The 18,954-nt window shown below is 41.6% G+C and overlaps 2 protein-coding genes and 1 non-coding gene across 3 annotated transcripts; all 3 read right to left on the reverse strand.

Annotated features, from left to right (window-relative positions):
- Positions 1-545: 545 nt before the first annotated feature.
- ppp1r18 (protein phosphatase 1, regulatory subunit 18) lies at positions 546-11,566 on the reverse strand. Its single transcript, XM_061826207.1, has 4 exons — positions 11,374-11,566; positions 8,612-10,161; positions 1,861-2,080; positions 546-1,348 (listed from the first exon to the last, which is right to left on the reverse strand). The coding sequence occupies exons 1-4, from the start codon at positions 11,564-11,566 to the stop codon at positions 1,329-1,331; spliced, it is 1,983 nt and encodes a 660-aa protein (XP_061682191.1). The 3' UTR covers positions 546-1,328.
- Positions 11,567-14,721: 3,155 nt separating this feature from the next.
- Positions 14,722-18,605, reverse strand: nrm (nurim). The gene is made up of 4 exons (XM_061820777.1): positions 18,386-18,605; positions 16,374-16,567; positions 16,018-16,194; positions 14,722-15,491 (listed from the first exon to the last, which is right to left on the reverse strand). Exons 1-4 carry the CDS (start codon positions 18,534-18,536, stop codon positions 15,201-15,203), a joined length of 813 nt encoding a protein of 270 aa, XP_061676761.1. The 5' UTR covers positions 18,537-18,605; the 3' UTR covers positions 14,722-15,200.
- Positions 18,165-18,237, reverse strand: trnak-cuu (transfer RNA lysine (anticodon CUU)). Its single transcript has one exon. It is a non-coding gene; the product is annotated as a tRNA-Lys (tRNA).
- Positions 18,606-18,954: the final 349 nt, after the last annotated feature.

Consider the following 18,954-nt stretch of genomic DNA (forward strand, 5'->3'; position numbering starts at 1 on the left):
TCACTGTACTATTTGATTTAGTTACCTTATGAGGTGCAGCCTCCTGTTTCTTTCCGTTTCTTTCAATGGGAATCCGAAGGAAGATAAATCGGAACAGGTTTTCTGTCGATTTGTGCACATTGGACCACAGGATTGAGGCATTCTGTTGGAGAACGTTCATAGAGATGACATTGACCAAGAAACACGTTTTTTGTTTGGGTCTGGAAGTAAAATGGTCACGTGACTCATTACATCACAGCTTTACAAGGTGATGGCCAAGGTAGAAGGGTGCTGAGGATGGAGCTGCCAGGCAAAAGAGCGAGAGGAAGACCAAAGAAAAGGTTGCTAGATGTTGTGAGGGAAGACATGAGGACAGTGGGTGTTTGAGAGGAAGATGCACGTGATAGATTTAGATGGAAAAAGATAAGACGGTGTGGCAACCCCTAACGGGACAAGCAGAAAGGAAAAGAAGAAGAGTTGGGTATTCTTACATCCAACACAAACAAAGTTAAAACAACAAAACAAATGTTTATTAAATATTTATTATATATTTTTTAAGACAGCTGTTTCAAAAATAGATAAAAAATAATTTGAGGACATTCTGTACAGACTTTATGCACGTTTTACCAATCAAACATGGTCATATGCAAAGAAATACTAAATAAGTGCAAATAATACACAATCAGTTCTCTGAGAACACTTTTAAAATGTAATCTTTTGTAATTATTTTCCCATACTTCTTCATAAATCCGCTTCTGCCACTTCCGTGTGACAAAATATTAGGATAAAAGAGTCCCACGCTCCTTTTTTTCTCAAGAGGATATATAAAATAAAATCATCCAAACATAAACTGACCTATCATGTGTGGCTTCAGTATATAAAGCGGGCACAAGGCACTCAGATTACAAAAGCTGACGGACTTTAATTCATATTTTGAAATCTGAGAAAATATATTAACTCCAGAATGAACCGTTTTTAATCACTGACGGCCCTCCCGGTTAACATGGATATTTGACTTCTAAAGCCGTCAATGGCATTGAATGTGTTGATTGCATTGACAAGGGATCTTTTCCCACAGAGCACCAAAAATAGCTGGTGAACTAAAACTTTGACATTACCTGCCATACATTCACATTTTGTCCCCTGAAAAATAAAACTAAACATAAACTCATAACTGCCGCTGTATCAACAGCAAGAACAGAACTGTAAATCAGTCACTACAGAGACTGAGTTGACTCATTTCAACATATCTAATGGAACGTATAAAAAAAAAAAAAAAAAAAGAAAAGAAAACATGGGAAAAAAACCCTAATTGTATCGCTTGGGCATTTTGGCGAGGTGAGTGGCGTCTACCGAGGGCAAGACTCATCTGGAAAAGATAGGAGGGTAGAGATGGGAGGGAAATACAGAAATGTGAGTTTCAGACAATTCAAGACAATATGCTGGATCCTGTTTTAGTTAACCACCCACCACAAAAAAAAAAAAAAATCTAGAATACCTAAATGGTGAAAAACAATTTAGCACTATAGCTCCATAATTCATTACGACATAATTCTCAGTCACTGCAAATATTCATCAATTACCTGCAAACATGTGCCTGCATTTGTACTCCAAAATGAATCTTTAAATTCGCTTTACAGCACCGCTTTAAACGATATTTTTTTTTCTTTTTCAGATTAACCGGAAAGGTTATTATTACATTACTTTTGATGACTGTCTCACCTCCCCCCCAAAAATATATATTTTAGCATCCATTATACAGAAAAATCACAAGCCTTCAGAAAAACAAAGACAAACGCACATTGTGTTGCTTTAACAACTTTTTATACATTCATTTATTTGCAGGTATGTGTTGTCTTTTAAGAAGGGGGTGAAACTGACCCACTCTTAGACCCCGTCCCAATGCAGTGCCCAAATTTCTTGGGCTCTTGGACATGACGGCCCCTCCGTCAGCTTCCCCTTCCTCCTCCTGCATCTGCTCCTCCGCTGGCATCTCAACGCTGCCCGGGTCATGGGGGTAGGGGGTGGACATCAGGATGAAAGTCTCTGAAGGATACTCACAGACCTGCTCGAGCTGGTTCTCATCGAAGCACACCTTCCCCTGTTAACGTCAAAAGGTACCTGTGATTATTTACCTCAGTTGGGGTATAAATTTTAGCTCGTTTGACTATTTGATTTCAGAAATGTTACAACCTAATTTTTTACACTAGGAGTCCTAATTGATTTTTGTCGCTGCCCCCATTATAATTACAGTACAACCTCGATTCTCGACCACAATCCATTCCAGAATGCGGTTTGGAAGCGATTTGTTCAAAATCAGAATCAATATTTCCCATTATATTTAATGGAAAAAGAAATAATGTGTTCCAAGCCTAAAAAATTGGCTTTTTAAAGCATTTTTTTAGCTTTTCCTTATAATAAATAGTAGAATTACATCCATCCATCCATCTATCCATCCATCCAGCCATCCATTTTCTTTGGTGCTTATCCTCACGAGGGTCCCGGGGAGCACTGGAGCCCATCCTAGCTGTCAATGGGCAGGAGGCGGGTACACCGTGAACTAGTTGCCAGCCAATCGCAGGGCACATCAAGACAAACAGCCGCAGTCACAATCACACCTAAGGGCAATTTAGGGTGTCCAATTAATGTTGCATGTTTTTGGGATGTGGGAGGAGACCAGAGTGACCGGAGAAAACCCACGGAGACACGGGGAGAACATGAAAACTCCACACAGGTGGGTCCGGGATTGAACCTGGGAACGACGTGAGGGCAACGCTTTCCAGCTGCTCCACCATGCTGGTGAAGCATGCTTCGAGTACTGGATTTTCGTTCGATATCAGAAGCAAAAAAATATAAAAATTTTCATTTGAAATCTGATTATTTCTTTAGTATTCACTTTATGTTTTTTATCAGAGGGCTGCGATAACTATGAAATGATATATAGTGTTTTTGCGCGCATTCGCAATCCACGAGCTATTCTGTTATTCACTTGAAAAATCTACTATCACTGTTTTTCTGCCTAGGCCAAAGCTAATACAATCATGTTGAAGTGAGCTGAGGAGGTTTATTTGTATCGCTTGAGCACTGTCTTGTTGTATTTTGCTGCCATCTAGTGACAGCTTGGTGCCAAGAAAATATATTTAAGTGAGTTGAGGAGCTTCTTTTGAGTTTTGCCATCTTGTCGCACTTATCAGCAATTAAATACCTTTTCAGAGTGGGCATCAATTATTTGTGAATCTATGCTATTCTTCAGGGTTCATTATTATTATTATTATTATTAATACATGATGGATATTGGCACAGTGGATCAGCTGGAAAGCATTTGCCTCACAATTTTGAGGTCCTGGGTTCAATCCCAGACCCGCCTGTGTGGAGTTTGCATGTTCGCACCATGCCTGCGTGGCTTTTCTCCAGGTACTTCGTTTTCTTCCCACATCCCAAAAACATGCAAAACTCTAAATTGTCCCTAGGAGTGATTGTGAGTGTGGTTGTTTGTCTCAATGTGTCCTGCGATTGCGTGGTAACCAGTTCAGGGTGTACCCTGCCTCCTGCCCGATGACATCTGGGATAGGCTCCAGCACTCCCGCGACCCACATGAAGATAAGGGGCTAAGAAAATGGATGGATGGATGGATGGATGGATGGATGGATGGAGGGATATTGCTGGATAAATTTGTTTTGGAATCAGAAGTCAAGGAGAAGTTTGTTCAACTATTTCATTTTCTTTTTTAAAAAGGGCTTGGTGGTAAAATTGCACTGCCTCCAGTTATTTAATTTGCTTTATTGGTAGACATTTTAGCAAGAAACATGATATGATTTGTTTTCCACCAGGCTGAATTTGACCCCCTCCCCACCCATTTAATCAAATGGAAAAGTATTTATACCGAAGACATAAATCCAGCCCAAACCAAATCAAACAGGGAGGTCTGCATTACTCAAGTTAGCATTGTCATAACTTTACTTGTGCAAATATGAGGTGGACGCTGGCACATATATATCACGTTTGACCCGAGTAACCTTTCCTCCTCCTCTGAGACTGTCTGGGGAGGCCTGCGGATAATAGCTGTGCATTAGCTTGGCTGAACAAATCACAGAGAGGCAAAGAAGGCTTATCCAAGCACCCTCAACCCTATTAACTCCCTGGCTCAGACAACGGTGGCTTGGGATGGTAACAGAAAGAGTCAGTCAGGTAAGCATCGGAACTGGTCAGAGTTGAGACAGTGAACACCCCCCCAAAAAAACCCAAAGCAATTTTTATTTAAAAAAATTCTATAGTTTACATCAAGACATGAAAAATGAAGACATAAGAAGCATGATGAGAAGAATAAGCTAAATTGTCACAGGATGAACCTGTCGCCCTCACTGTGACTAGTTAGGAGGAGTTAAGTCTGCGTCAAAGTATAAAAAGCCCGTTAGTTGTGTGGGAGACAGTCAGAACTTCCAATAGCATTTCAATCAAGAGCTAAAGAGATTGACATTTGAAAACAGAGAAAGTATATTAAACCTGTTAAACATATTTATTCGAGTATGTTGATTCGTAATACGACAAATGCATCAAATCCATCAATTTTCTATAGTAGCCAAGTTAACTTTAAGTCAAATAAATAGCAAATGGCGGATCAAATGCACTTGACCCTTGCAACTCAACTGCCATCCCTCCCTTGAGGCTGTTCGGCTTGTCACTTACTTGGACTCAACAAAATCTGCAGTAGTGAGGAATCAGATTTTATGTCTGTAGTAGACAGAGCCATTTCCCCAAAAACCCACGAAAGAAGTATACTATATTTGTTAACGCGAACACAGCCAATCAACTTTTAACAAAAGAGGTGAAGGAAAGCTATCGAGGGGATAAAGTCTACAGACCATTTTCATTTTTTTTTGTAGTACACATAAACGAAACCATTAAAACCTGTCCAACTTGTGAAACAAATGAGAGAGGCAGTAAAACTCATAGTACCTTGGTTGCAGAAGTGCACACACTATCTTATAAATACGGATGTGGCTGTGTCCAGAAATAGGCAGTTACATTCAAACTCATAGGGTGTCAATGGGGATCCAATGTCAAGATAAGTTTATTAATATAGTCCTTAATCTCAAAGGGCTTCACAGGCCCACAGTTGGCAATGACTGACTACATCCCCTAATCTCAGCACACCTAGCATCATTTAAAGCGCCTGTCGTCAACACCAAATAAATTAAAGTGGGCGCATATGTACAACTCTGCCAAAGACTCAAATACAGGTAATACATATAGAGGTACAGGTGAAATCACTGACTCCCACAAAATATCAAAACACTGAGTCTAATTGATGACAGGGAGAGTAATTTTCGTTTGAAATTTATGACGGAAGAGAAAGAAGAGTTGTAGCAAAAAGTTTACTTTTTTCAACCACGGAAGAAGGGCACATGCTTGAGCACCACTTGGGATCTATTTGTGCATGTGCCTATCCCAAAGACAATGGAGCAACAGGTGACATCATTCAATGGCATCTGTAAAGGTGACATTTGGGTTGTGGTTTGAAGAGCCAAAGTGATGGTGAAAAGGAGGGCACATAGACCCATTGGTCAATTGCAGGGCACATATACACAACTAGCCATCCATTTATTCTAAAAGGTGCTAGGGCATAGAATACCCCCCACCCCGTCACACACACACATACACGCACACACATACACAATCCTGTAAGTGTCTGGTATTCTCTGTAGTTGTTTCAAACAGTAAAGAGAAGTTAAGTTTGAATGAGGAAATAAAGCTTTGCCAGAGAAGTTTCAGTTTTAGAACTCTAATAATAACCTGTAATAAAATTTACACCTTAGGTCACAAAAGAGGCTTAATGCCCTCATTTCAATGACGTGTGTACATCACACGTTGTACAAGCTAGCTGTAATTCCTTTAGTCACATAAAAATTAGTGGGCATACCGTGGACTATTTTCACTGCAACAGGAAAAAGACACAAAGAAAGATTTGCCCAAGAGAAGATGGCTGACTCAGCACAAACAACAACAAGGGTGGATGTGAAAGAGGAAGAAGTCTGCAAGACAGCACTAAACACACCGAGGAATTAAAGCATATTTTGTCCAGACAAGCACTCGGTTTAAACAGATTCAACAAACCAAGAGGAGAAAAAGCCCTTCCTTGAACTTTTTACTTGAGTGAAACCCTGAATCAATGATCAGACTCGATTGCAATAAACACCAAGGTGACATAACGTGTATTTGCACAAAAAATTATTTGTTTGCCATGCAAGAGCAAGGAAGACACTCCTCGCCTGACATTTTGGTTTCTCTTTCAGATATGTAATCACACGTGACCAGTGTTGGGCAATTTCCAATACCTAGCAATTTTACTTTTCTTTTAATTGTTTAATAGCAATAGTGTTACTGTCATCCATCCATCCATTTCCTGAGCCACTTATCCTCACAAGAGTCGTTGGAGTGTTGGAGGCTAGCTCAGCTGTCATCAGACAGGAGGCGATACACCCTGAACTGGCTGCCAGCCAATCGCAGCGCACATAGAGATAGACAACAGTCACACTCACATTCACACCTACGGGCACTTTAAATCCTCCGATGAAGGAAACCAGAGCGCCCAAAAAAAAACCACACAGCCACGGGAAGAACATGCAAACTCCACACAGGCAGGACCGGCATTTGGGAGAACACTCTAACCAAGGGGTGTCCAACTCATTTTTGTCGCAGGCCACATTGCAATTACAGTTTCCCTCAGAGGGCCGTTATGCATGTGAAACCATGAAAATCTTTCATCTTATCATATTTACAAATGAAATTTATGAGGTAGTTTTGTAATCACAAATCAAGGGTAATTAGTTTTTGAACTATTGCTGTTGTTTGGGCACAGAATATTGCTTGCAATATCTCTATGTTATCATTTATGATATGACAATTTGAAACTTTAGTCCAGATTTCTTGAAAAATCATGGAAGTTGATACTCATAATTTGCCTTTGCGGGCCACATAAAATCATGCTGCGGGCCAGATTTGGCCCCCGAGCTTTGAGTTTGGCACCTGTGATCTAACCAGTTGCACCACTGCGTTGCCAGTCTTGACATATGGATGGAAAATGAGGATTTAGGAAACATCACAGCAGCAGAAAAAGTTTTACCGACGTACGTTCAAGATCTCTTCCACTTACAGAACGACATCTCATGACAACAATTGAATTGGGTTATCTCAAATTTATTGGACACTTCATCGGAAGAGGAAATTTGGAGGATCTATGCGTTACAGGGAGAATAGAAGTGGAAAAAAGCCACTAGATGGTCAAAAGCAAAGATATCTTAATCATTTTCAATCCAACTTCGAGAGTGCAAGCGTGGCACCGCATCACCCCATCATGGATCAGCTGGATCGGGTTAAGCCCTGATAATGATGTGACATTTAATGTTCATTTCACTTTTCAAGACAACAATGCTTAACTGGTACGGAAATGATATTTTTTTGTACCCCAATGAACAGTCAATCCAACCATGTTACAATTGAGAATTTTTTAAGGAAAGAAACAACAAAATAGAGTATCAGTACATGAAGGGTAAGATATTAAAATCCTGCTTGATTCAAATTACACACTGGGGACTTTTTGTAGTTCCCAAAAAACACAGGCTGTGTATTGAAGCGGACAAATACTGGGAATTTAATACATAGGGCTAACTTTTACTTTGAGCTATTTTTAACACTTTCAGCACAGGTAATATTTATTGATTGTAATATGGATGATTTCAAAACATTAAAAAAATGGGTTAACGGTCATCAACACCACTGCCTGGACTATTTACGTATATAATCAACATCGCTATTATTTTATAGGTTCCCAGTTCACTATGACAAAGAGAGTAAACGTCAAAGGAGATCCCAGAAGGCTTTTATGGCTAAGAATCATGATGCCGTGCTTGATAAGGCTTTAACCAGCTTAGGTTTGTCTCTGCGGTTGGGCTTCTCAATCAAGAGGGATGTTCTCCTAGTGAAAGGAGATTCTGCTCCACAAACAGAGAGACGATGACGTGACACACAAAGCGAGGTTCCCCTGTCTCGGACGTTTTGCAAAGTACAAGTTTGGGGATAGTGATCCCACGGACGTAAGACATGGGCTGGACATTGTCGTTTTCACCAAGCTATTTATCCAACTAAGATAATTGGGATGATATTTCCCAACTTTATGGCAAGAGTTTGGAGAAGAGCTTTTGGTGGCTAAGCATGATTGTTAACTAGTTAACAAAGCGCAAACTTTATAAAGTCCTATAAACAATCTGGACAATCTACAAACACAGTGTGCCAGCAGGCCCTTTTATCCAATGATGTAATGGCTAGGTGTCCCAATACAGAGGATATTTGGTTTATGACAGGGTTCTGTTCCTAAGATGGTGATTCATTCTGCTAAAAATAAAGCCATTATTGCAGTAAATAGTGTATTTGTCTGAAAAAGCTCTTCTGAAATAGATACCAATCAAATGAAAAAGTAACTGACTATGCTTTCTTGTACCCAGATGATTGCACATTGCATGTAATATTGAAATTGCGTACCTCTGTTATAAAAATTTACTTATTTTTCTGTTTGAACCAGTTACATCTTAAAACATGACAACTTAATCTATTGTGTAAAGTACTCCACACTTACTTTTTTCGGAGTCACTTTGCCCCTAACAAGACATGACTTCTCCAGGTTCTGATATCCGCCAATCACTTCAATCTCCTCTACGGATGGATACTTCTTCTTTGTTGGCTCGTCAACAGCCGAGTTCATCTGATGGGGCATTTTTGTATTCGTGCATGCTGCTGGCATGGACGATCCAGTTGTTCTCCCTCTTGCTACAGACTTTTTGGGGGTAATTGTAATGGTGGCCCCTCTCTTCACATGACCCCCAGACGCACTGCGAATAGAGAAGAATGTTGGTGATGGCGTTGGAGAGGCAGCAGGAGAAGGAGAGCACGGCGAGGAGGCTGGAGTTGGTGCGGAGTCAGACGGTTTCAGAGATTTGTCTGGGGATTGGCTCCTGAGGTGTGAGGTATTAATTGGGTGTTGTTGTTTGAGCTGGGATGCTGGAGAAAAAACACGCCTCGGACACACTTCTGGGTTCATTTCTGGTATATCTTTGCCCATCTCTTTGATCTGGTGCTTTTGGAATTCTTTGCTTTGGAGTCCTTTTGACTCGCTGTCCTTTCCTGGAATATTTGATATTGAGTCAACATGTTGAGAGTGCAGCACTTCCTGCTCTTTAAGTTGAAACTGCTCAATTTGGAGTTGTATCGTCTTAAGTCCACTGGTGTCTTCACCCGATAAAGCATCACCATCTCCCTGTTGTGCATCTGATGTGATGAGGGGCTTCACCTTAATGAGATGCACCGGTGAGACGTCCACATTCCTCTCTCTTAAACACAAGCCTGACCTCGAACCAACTGTTTCCAAGTTGTAGATGCGGCTCATTGCTGCGAGGGAGTTTGGATGTGGTGGTGAAGGGGAGGGACGATGGGCAGGATCAATGGATGATGTGTATCCCTCGACTTCCTTCTCAGGGTCCTCGGTGTCTTTTTCCTCTCGTTCTCCTTCCTTGCTTTGGTGTTGGATCCTGTGGTGCGTCAGTTGTTCTTCCACATGTTTCAGAGAGTCTCGTTCATCGATGGATATTTGAAGACATTCGCTGCTATCTTCGGAGGGAGTATTGGTGAAGCCGCTACTTACTTCCTCTCCACCGGCAGTGGGTGAGTGTAGGACAGAAACAGGAAGCTGAGAGCAGTTTTTCAACATATCAACTTCCTCCGTGATGTCAAACGCAGACCCGGATGTCTGCAGCCCTGTGTCTGCCTCATTGCTCTCTGCTGCTATCATTTTCTGCAAAGGAAATGTGGTTTCCCATTCTTTCTCATTTTCATTACCACTCTCCTGACATGTGTCCCCTTCTGTCTGTGCATCAGAAATCCTTTTACTTTCACCAGCGTTCAAATCCTGTGCCCTCCTCTGTTTTAGTCTCTCCTGCTCTCTTTGTCTAATTTTCTCTCGCAGGGACTCTATGCGGCTCAAGGGCTTGCCAATCCTCCAACTATCCCTCCTCTCGATTCCTTGTCCTCCCTCGGACTCTTTACCATCCTTGGTTTGACCTGTGGTCTTCTTTCTTGTCATATCCTCTGCAACGTAAAACACAGTTCTTGGGATCTGGATCTCGAGAGGACCTGTAGAGTTCCCCGCAGGAGGGATCCCTTTTAGAGATCTGGGGGTTACATCATAAGTCGTAGTTTCATTATAAACTTGTGTCCTCTGCTTGCATTCAATCCTAAAAGATCTTTCACCTTTCTCAATGCAGTAATCAGATACATCCATTTTTTTTTCTAATTTGCTAATAAGTTCTTCTGTGTGATGGGACAAAGCATCATATTCTGCACCTCCATCTGCTACAGTACTGAGCAGAGTGGAGCAATCTCTTAGGTCTGCTTCAAGCCTATAACAACTCTCTGCATCACCATGGCTGGGGAATGCCTCACTTTTCTCAAATACATTTGTTTTGTTGCAACGTTGTCCCTCAGAATGTCTTTCTGAGTCTAGGTTTGCACTCAGATCACATTTAAAACCTTTCTCTGTGAGTCTCCTCATCTCTCTTTCAGCTGTTCTTGCTTTTCCTTCTTGCCTGATTGGTATTCGTCTCGCAAATGAAATTCCCTCTGTGCTTTTTACAGATGCCACTGAGAAGCCTTCTCTATCATCATCACCTTCCAAGCCTGTAGCTTTCCTTTCAAGTAAGTCTAACTTCTTGACTTCGATTCTGTTTTGAAATCCCATCCCTGCATCACTTTTCTGCAATGCATCACGCTGATCATCATTTCTTAATTGTCCATCTGTATTTTTTCCCAACTTGTCTTTGTCTTGAAGTCGTGCACACCCAATTTTGCTCTTTGCTGGTGTTTCCTTCCCTAACCCTGCCCCACTCCTGTCTGAATGTATCCTCTCACGTGTTTTCCTTTCAAAGTACCCATCTGGATCCAGCCTATTTTCCTTAGTGCAGACGACTCTATCTGAGAAACTGAATGAACGTTTTGGCACACCTTTGAGTGGCACATTTCTCCCGTCGGATATTCTCCCCTCATTCTGTTCATCGTTTTCCCTTGAATTTTTCCTTCTAGTGGGCCTGAGGAAATTATCTGAACTTTTTGATCTGGATGGAGGCCTACGGAGCTCCCCAAATTTAGAGAGCAACTGGCTCACTCTCCCTCCTCTTTCATAAAACACATTGTCATCCAAACTGTCCTTCCTGATATCCTTAATTACTGTGACCTGGCTGCATGCTCTGTCCTTTTCTTTTGAATTCTCATTTTCCCTGATCCAGGACATTTCGGTTTTGAGTTCCCTCACCAAATTCTCCCTCTTTGCCTCCATGGTGCACTTCTCACCATCCTCTCTCCCAGAACTTTTGACTCCTCCCCCTCCTAAAGACCGCTCTTCAGTGCTTGCTGTGGGCTTTATGATAAGAACATCTGAGGCTCGGATCTCGGTCACGCTCGCACCCCCTGCCAGGATCTCTCTCAAGTCCATCTTCATCCCCATCTTCCCTTGAAAGTTCTCCTCAGGCCGCTCGACCTCCATCTCCCTCCAATTTGTTCTTAATTCGTCACTGCGGTTCTGTTCAATGATGATGATATTATCTGCACGTATGGTTCGAAGGCATGGAACGAGGGGAGAAAATGAACTAGTTGGATCCCTTTCATTTTCCTCCTTTGGGAATCCTTTCTCCTTGGCTATATCTTTCACTGATTCTTTGCATGGAGCCTTTTCCCAAATCTCCCTGTTATTCTCTCTCCCTTGACTCCTATCTCTGCTCTTCTCCTTGTCTCGTCCTTCACTCAAATCTCGAAATCTCTCTATTTTCTGCTCTATATTTCTCCCTCTTCCTGTCTCCCTATCATGACTTTTGTGAAGCAGTTTGTCCCTTTCCCTCTCTTTTCCTTCTAAGTCATTGCCCCTGTCCTGGTACCCCGCATCTCCTTCTTTTCCCTTCCTCCACACACTCTGTGTGCGTATAAATGGGTTTTCATGGACAGGAACTATAGTTTCCACAGAGACCTGACTCACTGCTTTATGGTCTGCATCCATCCACTGGCTCGGATCTGGACTGAGTGATTGTTCATTTCCCTGACTGGCAGTTACAGAGTTATCTGTATCACTTAGTACATCTGCGGGAGGTGGGGCATCCAGCTGCAGGACAGAGACATCTCTCTCCTTCTCCCGGTCAACTGGGATTTCCTGCTTTGCCTTCCTCCGTTGAATGATTCCCCGCTTCCAGGCAGGCATGTTGGCAAACTTCTCCTCTTCCTCTTTTTCTCTCCTTTCCCGCTCCTCTTCCTCTCTCCTCTTTCTCTCTAACAGGACCTGCTTCCATTCCGGAAGAGAGGATACAGACATAACAGAAAAGCTGCAGGTTTTTGGCCTGGATGGAGTATGTGTACTGGCCTCTGTAAGGGAAGTGGAAAAATGAGGAGTTAATTCAGTAAATTACTTCTGAAACATAAAGCTGAATGTTTACAGTTGCAGTATGTTACAAAAATGTCATTTTACCTCATTCTTTCCGTTATTCTGCAACTATAACATTTGCCATCATTGCAAATAGACAAAGTCAACTACAGGAATCAACATTTGTCCTTTAAACTACAGTAAGATACACTCCAGTAATGTCTCTAGGACTAGTTCCTACGCCCCAACAATATGATTTGGTTGATGTGGTAAGGGCCAATTTTTAGTGGATTGGGCCTTCTAAAACTAAGATTAAGATCCTCCAAACCCCCTAACCCAACTCAAATGATCAAACCTAGTGACACCCCAGTATGCTCTTCAGCAAGTAACTCCATCCATCCATCTATGCAATCTTTAGTGCTTGCTATTGCACTTATCAGGGTCACGAGAGAGCTAGAAACTCTCTCAGTCGACTTTGGGAGAGGGCTGGGGTACACCATGGAGTGGTCGCCAGTCAATCACAGGACACTTATAGACAAACTTTCCGTCAGATTCCCATGTATGGATGATTTTCGAGCGTTCAATTTACCTAACAAGCTTGTTTTTGGAATAGTGTGGAAGCCTCGAAATCCAGAAAAGAACCCAGGCAAAGACCACAAATCTCAGAACTGAGAGGCAGATGTGCAAACCACTAAATTATTTGATAACTATGCTCTTTATTGTGCTCCAAGTTAATTGTTTTTAGGACTACTTTTTCCTGGTCCAAAAAGGTTTCGAAATGCAGCCCAATCACAACATTATGACCACATAAACAAGCTAACACGATCCAATACAAGTTCAAAATCCTCACTCAGTTCTAATTAATACTTTTACAGAGGTGAATGGTATTAACCCTTGCACTACATCATACAAAGAGCAACATCGAATCGAATTAAAATACAGTGCTCCTACACTATATTGCGGTTCATTTATGGTAAATTCAGGGCATTGCATTTTTTTTTAAATTAATAATTCTCTCGCACATAATTTGATGTATCATTGAATTTGTTGTGGTTTTTTTCTGGGAAAAGAAATGCTTCTTAGGCTCCAGCACGCCCGTGACTCCTGCAAGGATAAGCAGCTCAGAAAATGGCTGGATAGATGGATGGATGCTTCTTAGCCTAAAAAATTCAAACTGTAGAAAAAAATCATTAAAATACATATTGTAAAGAATACAGTGTACATAGTCTACAGTACTCAGTGGCAGATATTGGCATGTTATAAATGTGCTATTTGCATCATGTAGTATTTAGTGTGTCTTGGAACGCTAAATTTCCAGCTGCATATCTTGTATTGGATGACATTACATTGGGAAAGTGATCATAATGTTGTAACAGTGTATTTAAATCATGGAGGTACAGTAGTTATTTAACAAGTTCTTTCATGCGGAGAGCTGAAGTGACCAGGCAGTATAAAATCATTATAATACAAATTACTTTATGAAAAAAAATTACGGTATTGACATCCGAGAGTCCTTCCGCATACAAATTCTCAACATAACAACCCATTTCTGTTTTAGTCATGTGAAAGATACTTACACAAATCTCGCTTTGTATTACTGCTAGATCCACTTTGCCTTACGTTCCACTAGATCATGCCTTCTTAAAACAAATACATCTACGCAGTCTCCCCCCACCCCCAAAAAAAGACAACTGTCAGTATTACTTTTTAGGTACCCTTCAAAAACGACTGAGTGCCAGAGAACGGCACCATCGCTTTGGCACAGTAAATATTTTCAGGTTCTGAGCACCAGGACGCTAATCCGATAATTACGTTCAATTCCATCAGTAGAGTTAAGTGGCAAGCACCATATTGTGGGCCCTAAGAAAGGCTTTTAAAGAGCACGGCCGTCTGCCCGGGCTCTAACCCCGCACCCCTCCACACACGTCTCATGTGTCAGTCTAATTGGAGGCGATCGAGGATGGAGGAAGTCGAGAGGGCGGGGGGGTCAGATCTGAAGGAGTGACTGTCAGAAAGGATCAGGATTAGGACTGAAATCGAAAAAGTTAATTATTAATGTCTGAGGTTTTACACAATCCAGTAGAATTAATAGGTATTTAATTAATAATATAGTAATTGTTAAAAGTAACACCTTGAGCAACTTTTGTTTCAATTGCAATTACAATATGTTCTTCAAAAAAAAAACAAGATTAATCAGTGACCCTAATCACTTATCCAGTACGTGAGCTCTGATGGTACTACATTGATGTTCTGCATCATCGGATATAATGTACAATACACACACACACTCCCACGACAATACACACTTTGTCTTCCAAATGTATTTATTTGCATAATACCATTGCTTGTTAATGTTAGTCTCAATGTGTACATAACTTTCAATGAACAATAAAAAGACATGAAAAAATTAAATATAAAACAAAAACTCATTTTGGCCACATGTGATCATGTAATCAAGGCTTAAGGCCACTGGCATTGTTAAAAAGCAATACATTACACCACTATTATCCAATAACCATGTATTAACCTACAAATCCATATTGAAAAATTTTGTTCTTCTTTCTTTCGGTGCAATATGTCACATATACCGTACCTCGGATTGTAACAGAATACTCCTTTTTTTCCATAACTGTTCTTTTACTAATACAGTATGTCATGAAGGTGCAAAAAGGTCACAGAGGGTCTTGTAAGTCCAGAAGAAAAATCAGTTCTAAAACAGTGTTTAGGTTTAGTGTTAAACCAGCTTTTCATCACTGTACAATGATTACTTTCACTTCTCTTTGCTGTCCAGGCTGAGGGTTGGTTCGCTAAAGAGTTGCACCTTGCCGCTAAGCTGCTCGCAAAGGAAAGCTAAATCCTGTTTGTCCAGCGAGTGTGCCAGCACCAGGTAGACTGACATCGTTAATGCCAGGACCAGCCGGTCCAGGGATAAAGCCGGCAGGAGCCACACCACAACGACGAGCTCCAGGCACACTGGATGGCGGAAGTGGGAGAGGAAGCGCTGGGCCTGGGAGGACTTGTGGGACAGGGGCTCCCCTATGCCCAAATACTTGTAATACACCTATGCAAAGCAGAGGCATGGAACTGTTGAACGAGACGTGTTAAATGTGAATTTGCTCAGCCGTGGATGTGTTGTTTGCTTGACAGGTGAGGTGTAGTGCATATCTCTCCATCCATTTTCTTTGCCACTTATCCTCACGAGGCTCACGGGGAGTGCTGGAGCCTATCCCAGCTGTCAACGGGCAGGAGGAGGGGTACACCCTGAACTGGTTCCCAGCCAATCGCAGGGCACATGGAGACAAACACCCACGCTCATAATCACATCTAGGGGCAATATAGAGTGTCCAAATAATGTTGCATGTTTTTGGGATCTGGGAGGAAACCGGAGTGCCCGGAGAAAAGCCACGCAGGCATGGGGAGAATATGCAAACTCCACACAGGTGGGCCAGGATTGAACCCTGGACCTCAGAACTGTGAGGCCAACGCTTTACCAGCTGAGCCACCGTGGCGCCGTACTGCATATCATATCAGCATATTTCAGTGATATCAGTGTGTACGACGAAAATGTACATACACAATCTGTTTACCTGCTTAATACCCAACAGTTCTGAGTAGTCGAACATCATGAGGGTGGTCCAGATGATGGCCCAGCAGAAAAAGTGCACAGCGAAGCAGATGAGAGGGAACCAGACACTCCAAGGTGCTTGGCGCACCGACCACAGACAGGGGGCGCTAGTCACGGGTTGCCAGTAATGCATTAGGATCTAACAGTGGAAGCACAAGAATAATATTGTAACAATTCTATAGTTGACATCTATTAAACAAAAACGTACCGTCTCGATAATAGACTTGTAAACACAATGGCCAATTGAACATATTTAACATTTCTCCTGGAAGGAATTTATTTCAAGAACAGCGTCTATTTTGGTGATTATTGCAGTACCTGGAGAGCCAGCGCAGTTGTGAAGCAGTATGCCGTCCTGTTCAGGGAGCCCAAGATCGACTGGCAGACCTGTTTGACGGGTGGCCATGCGAGCAGACTGTGCTGCACGGTGAACATAGCCAGCAGAGCCACATCCACGCTCAGAGCCTTGAGGACAGAAGGGTCCTGCAGGGCCTCTGACCACGGTACGGAGTCTTACGAGATGAATAAACATAAAAAGAAGATGCATCTATTGTCATGTCTGTGGTAAACAAAATAAAAAGTTGAGCGTTTACTTAATCTAAGAGCAAGAAAAAGCTTGTGAAAAGCTATGAAGAGTGGATTATAGCACAGGTATGAGAATGACCAATTTGGAAAAACACTGAAAATGTCTGTCGATGGGGAGGGGGGTGGTTGAGTTTCCTCCTGGATATTTTTTGCTCCTATCGGAACACAGAGTGCACAGCACTTTGCCGGGAATGTCCAGTTTTTGTGTGTGTTCGGTTAGACACGTTGATACCGTTTTCGGTCCTATCTGCACGGTTACCCTTTTTTCAAGCCATGCCTGTCTGAAACAGTTTTTGATTGCAGCATCCTTGTCAATTGCCCTCGCTTGGTCTTCATCCTTTTTTTCTAACATTTTCGCCATTGTAAAACTTTGAACACACACTGCGATTTCTGAGAACCGAGAACACATGTACATGGCAATGGTGAAACTCGATTAACCACTAACACGATTGGATCATCATATTATATAACTCTGTTGTCCAAACGAGTAATCTGCCGCAAACAAGTTTTAATGTTTATGTTGCAAAATGCAAATATTTACACTACCGAGCAAGTTAGAACGGCATATGATAGTCGTGCTTGTGCTACCACTAAGCTGAACTTGCACCCCTGAAATTTTCTCAACGGATTTACGCTTATCTCGAGAATGGTCATTTTGGTCTGGAAAAAGTCGGAAATCCGCCGATCGGCGGAAAATTCTCATCCCTGATAACAGCAAATAAAAGCTGCGAATAGCTATAGACATTGTGCATGTGACGTCACCGTTTTCACGGCAACATATTGCCGGTCAAAAAAAGCTGCTCGGCAGTGCGGGAGTCGTTGAACACCATCAGATTTTTCACAATGCCCGAGACCTACTTTGCTGTTGGTTGTCACCATAGACGAGACAGTTCTTCAAATAGATCATTCTATGGAATACCAGCTGAAAAGACGAGAAAAGATCGATGGATTTCGGCAAGTAAATGGGATGGATGGTGCCCAATGAAATATGTGGCGATCATTTCATTTCAGGTAGGATTTATCTTTCTCAGTCTCAAATTATCAAGAAGTATTTATAATGCCAAGTTGACTCATTTGAGAACAACGCGTATTAAAAAAATAAATAAACGTCTGTCACAGAGAGGTTTACGGAGGTTAGCGTGTGGCAGTAATATGCTTCCGTGACATGACTGCCTGTCCTAAAAATGTTTTCCCAATCATAGTTAATGAATGCGACTTTGTGTAAAACCAGGGGTCATTTATTTAAATATTGGTATTTGTATAAAAAAAACTGAGTGGGCCCATCATTATGTGAGTGAGTCACCTTTAACTTGTCATAATATCAATAAAAACATGTTTTTTTAAATATCTTTGCAAATTGTCAGTCATCCAAGTCTGGCTAACTTGCAAAGTTAGAGGAGCCATTTATCGTGTTTTACGAAAACTCGAAAAAAAACAATCGGATAAAAAGTTATTCTGCATCAGGTTTTATGTTTAACTACTATAACTGCGTAGGTAAAAACAGTATCACAAAAAAAAATGTCACGCCCAACGTGGGGCTCGAACCCACGACCCTGAGATTAAGAGTCTCATGCTCTACCGACTGAGCTAGCCGGGCACATGGTAAGACCGGGTGCGGCAGGTCTTAATAATTTAAACAAGGGGAAACTGTTGCAAATTTTACAAACTTCCGGAAAGAGAAACGTTTGCCAAAACGTTCACGTTAGCTAAATGAATTCCTGCTAGCATGCGCACGTACGCTTTACCTTGGCAGAGTGTCGTCTCCCCGGTGATGTTATGATAAATGGCTCGAAATGACACAAAGCGGATAAAATCCGCACCGGATATGAAAACGAAGGCAAAGTTAAGCAAGGACAAGGTGCACATAGCACATTCGCGGGCCGTGAGTGACGCCATTGCAAACACGCCGTGTTCTCTTCTTCATTTCCACGTTTGCTGTCTTCCGGGACAAGAAACTGTTGGATTCGAAGTTGTGACACGAGGGGGCGCTGTAACCAATGTACTTTTGAGAAACCGATACAGAATTACTTTCTGACTATTAACAGTTTAAGTCCAAAATAACCAACATCATCTTGAAAAAATAAATCGAAAATTACAGATACATCCCAGTTATTTCTGGATTTTAATTAAAAAACTGAAACTCATACAGTATTACCAAGTACAGATTTCTTAAATACTTTTCAGAAAGCCAATTCCTACCCAATTCTACAGTTATTTTAACCAATTATTTCTTATGTAATAATTTAATTTACTACTAATTTATATAGTTTTTCTTTACTCAAGCCACTCGAATAAACTCTGTGCAACCCTGTAA

The sequence above is a fragment of the Syngnathoides biaculeatus genome, chromosome 1 (genome assembly GCF_019802595.1).
Source record: "Syngnathoides biaculeatus isolate LvHL_M chromosome 1, ASM1980259v1, whole genome shotgun sequence".
In the NCBI taxonomy this organism is placed as follows: domain Eukaryota; kingdom Metazoa; phylum Chordata; class Actinopteri; order Syngnathiformes; family Syngnathidae; genus Syngnathoides; species Syngnathoides biaculeatus.

What these genes read in the sequence shown, in the direction of transcription:
- ppp1r18 (XM_061826207.1), bottom strand. Translation starts at nt 11,566, where the DNA reads ATGGAGGTCGAGCGGCCTGAGGAGAACTTTCAAGGGAAGATGGGGATG. An exon ending in AAGTTCTGGGAGAGAGGATG is followed by an intron (nt 10,162 to 11,373) that starts GTGAGAAGTGCA and finishes GGAACTCTACAG; the next exon opens with GTCCTCTCGAGATCCAGATC. An exon ending in GCAAAGTGACTCCGAAAAAA is followed by an intron (nt 2,081 to 8,611) that starts GTAAGTGTGGAG and finishes TGACGTTAACAG; the next exon opens with GGGAAGGTGTGCTTCGATGA.
- nrm (XM_061820777.1), bottom strand. Translation starts at nt 18,536, where the DNA reads ATGGCGTCACTCACGGCCCGCGAATGTGCTATGTGCACCTTGTCCTTG. An exon ending in CAACTGCGCTGGCTCTCCAG is followed by an intron (nt 16,195 to 16,373) that starts GTACTGCAATAA and finishes TTCCACTGTTAG; the next exon opens with ATCCTAATGCATTACTGGCA. An exon ending in AACTGTTGGGTATTAAGCAG is followed by an intron (nt 15,492 to 16,017) that starts GTAAACAGATTG and finishes TGCTTTGCATAG; the next exon opens with GTGTATTACAAGTATTTGGG.